We start from the raw sequence: 11,827 nt of genomic DNA, 5'->3' as shown, positions 1-11,827 counted from the left end.
ACAGGGTTTCTAGCTGGATGCCAGGAAAATGATAGTGATGTAATGGACCAGCCGGGTGTATGAATCATATAATCGTCCAAATATAAATATAAACCCTGAAATGAAAATACAGGACAGATGAAGCCAAGCCAGATAATGTTTTTCACCCTAGATAGAGTTGAACAAGAAAGGTAGAAAAGAGGACTCCACTGCAATATAAAAAGGCATCAATGCCACACCATAAATCTGGAGAGATGGAACATATTGTCAGTTCAAAAGTTGACTTTTATGTACCACCCATTCACTAGGTACTAAATTTGTACACATAAACTGCAACAAGCCTAAACTTGGCTGAGCTCCTCATACATTAAAATAACAATTGATAGTTGATGAATGGAGAACTAAAGGCCAGTGGAAGGATTTGGGCATTAAAAAGCACCACAACACACAGAATCTAAAATTAACTACACAAGATCTCTAAGGTAAAAAATCAAGAAAGCATCGTTGGACCAGTTTCTATTCTTTATGCTATCTCACCTTCATCCCACCTCAAACCCAAACTTAATGAAAATTCATTACGTAGATTAAACAATTTCTAAGATATTGATATGTATCTTCTAATATGTAACAAAAAGTAATACTCAGCCAGTTTACTCATGGAAGAAGTAGATGTTTCTTCTTATCCCAAAAAGATGTAAATTATGGCTAGAATGTCATTATCACATGAACAAGAAACTCCACAAATCCATATTTTTCTTTAATGTATATAGATGAACTAACTGCTTATATACAGTTCCTCAATGTTGATTGACAAAACAACAAGTGGCATCCATTATTCAATATATTCAATTGAGTCAGAGCAAAAATATGCATACAAAATGTAACTTCATTTGAGCAGTGATACAGAAAAATGTAACAGCAATGCCAGCATATGTGACATATCTGCTACTTGGTACAAACAGAGAAAAAGGTTTTCACAAAATTATAAAATCTGAGATACACACACTAAAGCAAAAGATTCCACTATCCTCGGTGAATGATACTAGAAGAGGAAGAGCCTAGTCACAAAATGTGGAATAGTTAACAACCTAAGTAGTATTTTTACCATATATGAGAACTTGGTTATTTAGGTGGAGACGCAAAAGTTCTGTAACATGGGCTGCAAGATTGAAATTAAGAGGCTACAACTGATAAAAATCTAAGAATGATGGTGACTAGAGTTCATTAGAATAACACTAGCAATAATTAAGCATTGTAAAGTACTTGAGTGCTAAGACTATGAAGATAAGAGAACAAATTGGTAAATTGATGGACAAAGGAAACAGTTAAAGGTGACGAAAAGAAAAGAAAGGACTGATGAAACAGAATCCACAAAGCCAACCCACATGGGTATAAGATTCACAAAGCTAAGCTCTGCTGCAGCAAGTAAGATTCTCAAATTATTGAACCAAAAAAAATCAAATCAGATTACGTTCATAACAAAAAAATCTATAGGAATGTGGTGGCAAATGAAAAAATTAACATACAATCAAAGGTAGCATGTCCTGAAAGACCCCCAATACAAAATTTTAAACCAAAATAAAACTTTTTGATCCCCAGAGAACCATTAGCAATATCTTCAAGATTATATCATCGCATCTGCTATATACTCTGAACATCCAGAGCAACGCAAAGAAATGCCTACTATCCAACAATGTTATCAATTTGAGCAAAATAAATTATTAATTATAAAAGAAGCAAAAGGAAAAAGTCATACAAAAACATAAACTGAAAATTCTGTAACTATGCTCTAAACAGTACCATTTCTATCAATCTACATTAACAACAAAGGCACCACATTGATAATAAAAAAAAGCTAAATTTCAGATTAAGACATAACAATGGTTCTGAAAACCTCATGCTTCTACTGAATTACCAAACACAAAGGAGAAGAGTTCGCGCACAGGCGAAAATTCCACCAACCCGATATCCATAGCATAACCATTAACAGGCAACTTCAAATCCCGCAAGACACATAAGGCCTCGCAAAACCGAGCCCTTGGCACATCCTGAGCAACTGCACAGTAAGGAATCCACGAGTCCTGGCGATAATCATCCCCAATATCAATCCCTTCCTTCTTCATTGCATCACACAATTGAGACTGGAACTGAAGGAGAGACAATGTAGGTGTCGGCGTGAGAAAGAGCACATTGTTGTCATTGGAGAGGCACCCAACTGAGGAGAAAGATAGAGGCAAAGGTTCCTGCTTTGAAGCAAAGCTCTTGACAATGTTCTCAAGCCTTGAGGGTTCGAGTGAGGGGCTTGAGAAGAGTGTGATGTGTGGGCGTGATTCCATTTCGATGAGCTGGGTGCTGATTTGGCGACGAGCTAGTACATTCCAGGCCTTCAAGACCTGGTTTTCAAGGGCGGGATCGAAGTAAAGCTCAATAGCATAGCCACTTGACATTGCTTTAACGGAATTGAAATTCAGTGTGGAAAAAGAGTGAGTCAAAGAGAAAGGAACACAACCCAAGATCCAAAATTGAGATCTTAGAGTGACCCAACAAAGGGAATTGAACAATATGTGAAATTATCAAAGCTGCCGACGAAGTTAAAATCAAAATCCTACAAATTTTAGTCAACAATAACAAAAAATAAGAGACACCCAGATGAAATTGAAGAAAAATGATTGAAAATCAAGGTAGCCAAAAGAGGTGAACATCAAAACCCTAGAGATTTTATTGCAAGAACATGAGGAATAAGAAATACCCAGATGAAATTAAAGGTAAAAGAAGCTAAAGGAACAAGAAAAATTGAAAGCTTGATAAGAAAAGCGCAAATGGAGAAAAGGGAAAAGACGGTGAGTGTGAGAGAGAGAGTTCAGATGGGGGTATTGATAATGGGAACAGGTAACGAAAGAGATACAATTACATGTGAAACGGTGGGAGAAAAGTTTCAATCAGAAAGAGACAGAAGGAATAAAGGGAAACCAAAATCAATAAAAGCTTTTTTTTTGTGAGTGAGAGGAACTGTGTTTCTGCGAGGCTTTACCTATTTGCCTTCGGTTATTTACCACAGTACACAGCAGAGAGAGAGTTGGACACACAAAGAAAGCTTTTAGGTGTGCCCACGAACAGGAGAGTTTAGGATCTTGTCCAAATATCAAAGGTTAGGATGTTCCGTGTTCCTGTTCATTTATCTAGAAACGTTGTTTGTTAATGACGTTTCTAAGGTAGGTTTAGAGGTACATAAATAAAAGGGCTATAAGAAACAGCGTTTCTAATTAGTTGAGAACGAAAAATTAGTTGAGACAATGTCTTATGTTAGTTGAGAACGAAAAATTTAACTAGATAAACTAATTGAGATCCATGTACAATGAATATTTAAAATTTATTATAATTGAAAATTTATATTTTGATAAAAATTGATGTAAGAATGAATTTTTTATTATTAATTATGTCATTCAAAATATACAAAATGAAACAGATGGATCACTTTTGTCCATTACAATAATTGAAAGGTTTAAAATTTTAAATTGATAACACAGAGATATATGTGAACAAAACCCCAACCTAGGGGGGGTGTTTGTTTTATGCAATTTTCCCTCTTAAATAATAAATCCTCGCTTTCTTTTCGTTTGCTAAAGTCTAAATATTTTCCCCTTTTTTTTTTTTGAAGGTGATGACTCCAGGTAGAGCCTCCTATGCTTGGGGTAGTATCTTGGAGGCTCGTTCTGTTCTTAATTTAGGAGTAAAATGGAGAGTTGAAGATGAAACTAAAATAAATATTTGGAAAGACAGATGCCAAACGCGGACACAATCTCATAGATGGTCCTATCAAAAAAAATCTCATAGATGGCAGACCAATTTGGTGGATAGTATCTTTCTCCCTTATAAAGCTCACATGATCAAGAATATTCCCTTTAAGTGCTAGAGTTCCTCAATATTGCCTTATTTGAGTGGGTAACAATACCTTCCTCGGCCTTTTGACCAAGATCAAGTGTGAGTGGGTAACAAATTTCAAATCTTTATAGTCCATAGTACTTATTATCTTCTTATTATTAGGGATGACAAATATCCTGCCCTGCTTGACCCGCCTCTACCTTGCACGGATTTTTCCCACCCAAAAGAGATAATAAGGTGAGAACTGGTTTTGATCATCCTGTTTTAACTTGTCCCAGTCTGTCCTGAATGTATATAAGTTATTTTATTTGATAAATATTTAAATTATTATACATATTTTATCATTTTCGTACATATCTTAGTTATAATTTATTTATTTTATTATGAGAAATGCTATGTCCACAATATTTTCACAACAAATCCTAAATAGTAGGTTGTTATTGATTGTTATGGATGGGCAAAAAAGTAATTTAAGTTGTGAATTCAAATTTGAACTAATAACAACTTAATACATGTGATTTGTTGTAAAAATGTTGTGAAACTGTTGTGGACATAGCATTTCTCATATTTTATACATATTTTAATATCATTTCCAAAAAACTTGTCACTAATTCTCTCTTATTACACTTATGGTCATTTTGTTTCTTTATATTTCATCTTTATCTTATCAACTTCATTAGGTTTAGTAAAATATCTCAACCAGCCTTAAAGAGGGGATGAGGCACCCATGATCCAACTCCACCCCACCCCATTGCCATCTTTGTTATGTAGGAACAACATGCGGTTAAAAGAGAGTCTTCATCTAATTCTATGTGAACTTTGTGAGAGGAGGTACAAACCAAACTACATGTACTTTGGAATTGTAGGGTGGAAGTGGAATTGTAGGATGATTGCTCCTGTTTGGAGTGGATGTCCTCTACTATTGGAAAAGGTATCTCAGTTGCTCACAATCTTCTTTTAGAAATTTATTTGAGGTTGCTTTATATATCTTCTCCCATTTTGAGATAGCAAAATTCTGAATTGCAGCTTGGACTTTGTGAAATAATCGAATGCTATTCAAGTTGGAGGACTGGATATTGGAATTGTTAGAAATACTGAATAATTGTATTGTATTTCTCAAATAATAAAATATATATGAGTGCCTTTATATAAGAGACATATGTGTGCAGTACAAGTAAGAGTGTAGTATAAGAATGTGTGCTATACAAGTAATCTAATTAGACCTAAAGCCCATAACACTATATAGGTTAACAGTCCCCCTTAAACTCAAGGTGGATGTGAGACTAGCTTGAGGTTGTCAGCCAAATCATAAAGGCATCCCTTAGGATGTGACTTAGTGGAGATATCTGCAAGTTGATCTTTAGAGGAGACTAAGATTAGTTTAAGAGTATCATGGACAAAATGATAAAGGATAAAATGACAATCGATCTCAATATGTTTAGTTTGTTCATAGAAGACATCATTGTGAGCAATATGAATGGCACTTTGGTTGTCACAATAAAGAGAAGTAACAGAAGATGTGAACACACCTAAATCTTTGAGAAGCCATCGTAGTCAAATAAACTCAGATGTGGTATCAGAAAGGGCACGATATTCTGCTTTAGTACTAGAGCAGGCCACATGAGTTTGTTTCTTGCTTTGCCAAGAAATCAAAGAACTAAGAAGAAAGCAATAACTAGTGGTGGACCTGCGATCAGTGAGATTTTCTGCCCATTAGCATCAGAAAATGCACAGAGAATAAGAGGAGATTGAGTAGAGAAGAAAAAACCATGAAAGATAGTGCCCTTTAGGTATTGAAGAATGCGTAGAACAGCAGCATAGTGAGTCAATCGTGGAGCAGATAGATACTGGCTTACCTGGTAAACAGTATAGGAAATGTCTGGACAAATGAGAGTGAGATAAATTAGGCTGCCAACCAAGCGTTTGTAAAGAAAGGAATTAGACAATGATTTACCTCCTAAGGGAGTCAAATGCGCATTAAACTTAACTGGAGTGTCAATGGTCTTGCTATTGGTAAGTCTAACTCGAGACAAGAGTTCAAAGGCATACTTGGCTTGAGTAATATAAAGTCCATCTGTAGAATGATTGATTTCAAGACCCAAGATGTAGCTAAGATGTCCAAAATCTTTCATCTCAAACTGTTGACTAAGAAAATCCTTGAGTTCTTGAATGCCATTGAGGTCATCACCAGTTATGATCATATCATCCACATACAGGAGAAGTAAAATAATGCATTTGTCAATGTGATGAAGAAATAAGACAAAATCATAATTACTGGCCATGTAACCCAAGCAAGAGATGGTAAAGCTAAATTTGGCAAACCAAGCTCATGGAGCTTGTTTAAGGCCATAAAATGCACAAACCTTGTTTGATTCAACAGAGAGACCAGAAGAAGGTTGCATATAAACTTTCTCACTTAAATCCCCATTAAGGAATACATTTTTGACATCCATCTGAAAAAAGCCCCATTTACTAGCAGCAATAACAGCTAAGAAGGCACGAACAGATGAGATATGAGCAACCGGAGCAAAGGTCTCTTCATAATTAATCTCATAATCCTGTGTAAAACTTTTTGCAACAAGACGAGTTTTGTAGTGCTCAATAGACCCATCAAAGCGAGTCTTAATATTGTAGATCCACTTACAACCAACTACTGATTTCCCAGGGGGGAGAGTCACTAAATCTCAAGTATGGTTTTTAGATAATGCATCAAGTTCTTTTTTCATTGCAATCTGCCATAAAGAGTCAGTGGAAGCCTCACGATAGGTGTGAGGCTTGTGCAGTGCAGTAAGGGCAGTGTAACAATGATAGTCAAGTAAATGTGCAAGAATGAATCTTACCCGAGTTGAGTGACGAGGTGGAATGTCTTGTGCAAGATATTCAGGCAGAGCAAAAGCAGGGGACACAAGCTTAGGGTTGGGTAGCTCGTCTTCGACCTATTCATCTTCGAACTGTTCATTAAAGGGTGAACTAAGAAAGGGATCAAGGATATCTGGTGGTTGGACAGAGAAGTCTACAGGAGAATCAGGAGCAGCTACAAGAGGATTAGGAGTAGTTACAGAAGGAATATGTGCCTCATCTGGAAAAAAATCTAAGACAGAGGAGGAAGATAGGGAGGCACGGAAGTGAGAGAGCTTGACAAATGATTGATATTCCCAAAAGACAACATTGTGGAAAATACGAAGACAATGAGAAATAGGATCATAACACCAATACCCCTTTTGAGTTTCGCCATAACTAAGAAAACAACAAAGCCTTGACTGAGGCTCAAGTTTGTTATGCTCATATGACTGAAGAAGAACGAAACAAGCAGAACTAAAGAAGCGAAGGTGGTGATAGTCCAGAGGTAACCCAAAAAGGCGCTCATATGGAGTTTGATTTTGGATAACAAGACTTAGAATGCGATTAATAGCATGAATAGCATGAAGAGTAGCTTCGCTCCAAAAAGGAGCATGAACTTTAGCAGAGAGAAAGAGAGTATGAACAGTGTCAAGAATATGACGAAATTTTCGTTCGGCCCTACAATTTTGCTAAGAGATACTTGGACAAGTTAGTTGATGAATAGTGTCACAGGAATGCAAAACAGCTTAGAAAGCATGTTAAGTGTATTCAAGAGCATTATCAGATCGAAAAATTTTGATGCGTTTGGAAAACTGAGTTTCAACCATTTTTGCAAAATTAGAATATACTTGCAATAATTTAGAACGATGTTTCATATTAAAAATCTAACTATAGCGAAAGTAATCATCAACACAAACAACAAAATATCGAGAACCACCAATACTAGTGACAGAGGAAGGCCCCCAAACATCAGAATGAATAAGGTCAAAGATATCAGTGGATATTGATTCACTAGTATTGAAAGGCAAAACTGGTTGTTTTCCTAACTAACATGAAACACAATCAAAATTTTTTGTAGACACTGGACCTAACAAACCTCTAGAAGCTAATTGTTGTATTTGAGAGGAAGATGCATAACCAAATTGAGCATGCTAAAGTGCAAGGGAAGGAATTGAAGAAACTGTAGTAGTAGCAGCAACAGAAACAGGAGCAACAAGTGGAAGATGAAGGTTGTCCACAGGAAACATATGCTCAACTCTGGGACCGGTCCCAAGCTCCTGTCTCGTTCTTGGATCCTGCATAATACACCCAAAATAATTAAAGATAATGCGATAACTCAACTCAGCTAATTGTCCCACAAAAAATAAATTGCAAGAAAGGTCAAGAACATTAAAGACCCTAGGAACTGAGAGGTTGGAGGTCGAAATAGAACCTATATTATGACCAAACATTGTAGAACCATTTGCTGTGCGAATATTAAGAGGGTGTGTTGTAGGTTTAAGTTAAGAAAATAAGGACAAGTGAGATGTCATGTGATTGTAACAAGCAAAATCCATAAGCCAAGAGGAAGGAGGCATACCAGATAAAGTTGAGAGAGAAGAGGAATAAGATGTATTACCAACCATACAAATGACATTAGCGATGATATTTTTAAGGTCATCTGTGGACATGGTGAAAGTGTGTCTAGAAGATTTAGACTGTGCAAAAATGGGAGCCATTGGCTGGACACTCTCAGTGTTAGCAACAGTAATAGTAGAAATTGAAACAACTGATTTGTTGCGATGATAGCAAATCTCAATATTATGGCCAAAACGTTTGCAAAAATTGCAAAAACGTTTGCTTGATTGTCGACAACGATTATTGCAACAAGAAGAAGACTTGTCCTTATTCTTCATTTAAAAGCAAAATATGCAAAAACGGACTGTAAAAATGATATCTATGCGAAAAACTGAGTAAGGAGCACCTGGACTACAAAAAAGTCAACGTCAAAGTCAATGATCAAAGGCGTGGTCAACAGTCAACTGAAAGTCAACGGTGATGACGTTAGCGTGATGATGTAATCATTAATTGAGTGCTGATGTAAGCAAGCTAACGTGTTGCTGATGTAAGCAGTGATGACGTGGCTTGATGACGTCATTAAGGCTGATGTGGCGTAATCGATGACGTCAACGGACCAAGTTCTGGCATGTGGAAGTGCGTGGTGGCGCATGAAGAATATTGGCAGCACGTGGTGACGCGTGATTTTAACGCCAAGAATTATAGCAGCATGTGGAGGCGCGTGAAAGGTCCGATGAAGACGATTTTTCATAGAAGAGCAGATCGGAGAGATTACTTTCTGATGGTGCAATTTGTGGTCTGATCAGAGAAGTGGAAGTGGTGGTGGCGGCAAGGCAGTGGTGTTTGATGTGCTAGAGTTGCGGTGGGTGCTACTCACAACAATGGCTGCAGTGGATGACACCCAAGAAGACAAGATTGCTTACGAGCGGCACACCAAAGGGTTAGAGTAGTAGCTTTGATACCATGTTAGAAATACTGAATAATTGTATTGTATTTTTCAAATAATAGAATATACATGAGTGCTTTTATATAGGAGGTATATGTGTGTAGTACAAGAAAGAGTGTAATATAAAAATGTGTGCTATACAAGTAATCTAGTTGGGCTTAAAGCCCACAACACTATATACATTAACAGGAATGATCCAAGTTTATTACTTTAGTTCAACCCTTTACTATTTGGCGTAATGCAAAAAGGTGATGGGCTTGTTTGGTTAGGGTGTTTGAACAATAGTTTTTTTGAAAACTATGAGCTCAAAAAAAACAACGCATTTGGTAAGGGTGTTTTTTACTGAAGTGTTTGAATTATGTTACTCATTTTAGGGTGTTTAAACACTGAATTTTGAAAACTCCTCTTACCAATTTTTCAGTTTCCAAACAACATTGCTCAATGACACTTTTGTAAATATGTTGAAAACCATAGGGACCACTTGATTAGACAACACATAAACTGACTTCTCTCTCTCTCAAATAAAAAATAATAATTTAAAATTGTACTGTGCTTGTCAACTTAAAAAAAAAAAAAAAAACACACACACACATATACCAAATACACAATTATGTTTTTTTCACATACTAAAACATGTTATTTGAAACATGGTACTAAACACATTTTATTGATTTATGAATACTGTAAGTATGTGTTTTCACAACACTTTTTAAACCATAGTTTTGATATCATTTGAAACAAAGATACTAGAAATCTCTAACCAAAGAGGCTCATAGCTGCTCCCCCTTAGATCATGATGCCCAAATCTTCTAAATGAATACCACCCCCATACCCATAGAATATCTTTAGAATTAACTTAGCCTTTGGTAGTAGCTCAAACACTTCATCAATGGTCCTAGGTATTTTAGTTTGCGCTTTTTTCTAGCCAAGTTATTGTTGCTATGAGCTATGGCAATGCAAATACCAACTCGAGTGGCTCATATTTGTACTATGGTTGATGGGATTACATAGGCTATTATGCTTGGAATAAATTTGGTATTGAAGTATATTATCTTAGAGAGTTTTGAGCAACTTGGGTTAGAGAAATCATCCACCACAGCAAATTATACATAATGACTGGCAGATTCTCATCAAAGTGGCATGCTATAGAAAAAGAAGCTCCAACAGAAGTGGTTAAGCTAGTATGACGCCAAAACTCTGGATGGGAGTACTATATTCACAGGTGGTGCTAAGAGTGGAAGGAAGCCATAGTCCCTTGCAATCCAAGACGCTCTGGTAGAGGCCATTCTTAAAGTTAAAGAATTAGGATTCAACCATGTTTTAATCCTTAGCAACAGAAAAAGATTAGAACAGGTCTATAACAAGCTGAGAACACCTTCATGGCAGGAACAAACCATGATGTCTGATCTTAACAATCTACAGCAACAAGGAATGGTCATGCACTCCATTTTTGTCCCTAAATCAGTGGTCTTACCTGTAATTGAACTAGCTACCCTAACCACTAATTTTCCTGTACACCACTGTAGGCTATATCCGACACCTATGTAAGCCAAGTGGCTATACTTTGTTCTCTTATTTTTTATATATATATGATTCTTTGGTATCAAAAAACAAAACTTGATAATGTTGTTCAACTTGATATCTTGGGAACTTTTTGATCTACTTCAGTTAGTTTTTGCAATAGTTACAACATCAATCCCAACTCCATTTAGCTAGTTATGTAGTTTCCCATCAAATTTGGATGGAAGATTGTCCACAATTTCTTCGATATTGTGTTACCTCTAATTTACCTATGTTGTAATTCTTTATTTCTGCTATACATGTGATGCATACTCTTTCATTCTTTGGAAGAAAAATATCCATTTCATAAAAAATATATTTATTATATTAATAATAATTAATTATGTTAAATTGCATATTTGGTTCTTAGCCTTTGACATATGTTTCAAAATTGTCCTTATATTTTAAACTATTTTATTTTAGTCCCTATACTTTAAAGAAAAGTTTTAAAAAGGTCCTTACTATCATCTAATTGATAGAAAATGCTTACATGTGTGGCAAATAAAATTCATTTCACATCATTAAAGTGACTTTGATTTCATGGATTTTGTTTGTTACATCAGCATCTTTCATCCATCAAATAAAAAAAAACATCTTTATGAAACAGTTTGAAGTATATATGGATGATTTTGAAACAAATGTCAACAGTTGTTGACCAAATATAATAATTTAACCACAAAATAATGGAAGTTTTCATGGAAACATAATTCATTTTATAATTTTTTTTAAAAAAAATTTAAAATTGAAGTTTAATAGATCTTATCCATCCCTCTTCTTCCTCTAATCAAAATTACCAAAAAAAAAAAAAAAAAAAAAAAAAAAAATCTTTTTAAAGAAATTTTATTTCCAGTATTTAAAGCAAGCCTTAGTTTTCTTCCATAAAGTTTTCGCATTCACATACACATAGAGAGATTAATATAGTACAGCAACAATTATGAGTAGCTTATCCCTTATTAAGAACAAGAATAAACATCTTAAAGGCTTTTGGTTAGTTCCATATTTTTCCTTCCGTAGAACATAAAATAGATATAATAATAACTTAAATCCAAATACAATGTTGTC

At 35.4% G+C, this 11,827-nt stretch overlaps 1 protein-coding gene across 1 annotated transcript; it reads right to left on the bottom strand.

The window, feature by feature from the left end:
• Nucleotides 1-1,732: 1,732 nt before the first annotated feature.
• Nucleotides 1,733-3,112, bottom strand: LOC126714959 (uncharacterized). The gene has a single exon (XM_050415377.1). The coding sequence runs from the start codon at nt 2,424-2,426 to the stop codon at nt 1,875-1,877; it is 552 nt and encodes a 183-aa protein (XP_050271334.1). The 5' UTR covers nt 2,427-3,112; the 3' UTR covers nt 1,733-1,874.
• Nucleotides 3,113-11,827: the final 8,715 nt, after the last annotated feature.

This window comes from Quercus robur, chromosome 2 (assembly GCF_932294415.1).
Source record: "Quercus robur chromosome 2, dhQueRobu3.1, whole genome shotgun sequence".
Taxonomy (NCBI): Eukaryota; Viridiplantae; Streptophyta; class Magnoliopsida; order Fagales; family Fagaceae; genus Quercus; species Quercus robur.
This window is presented reverse-complemented; position numbering and strand designations above follow the sequence as displayed.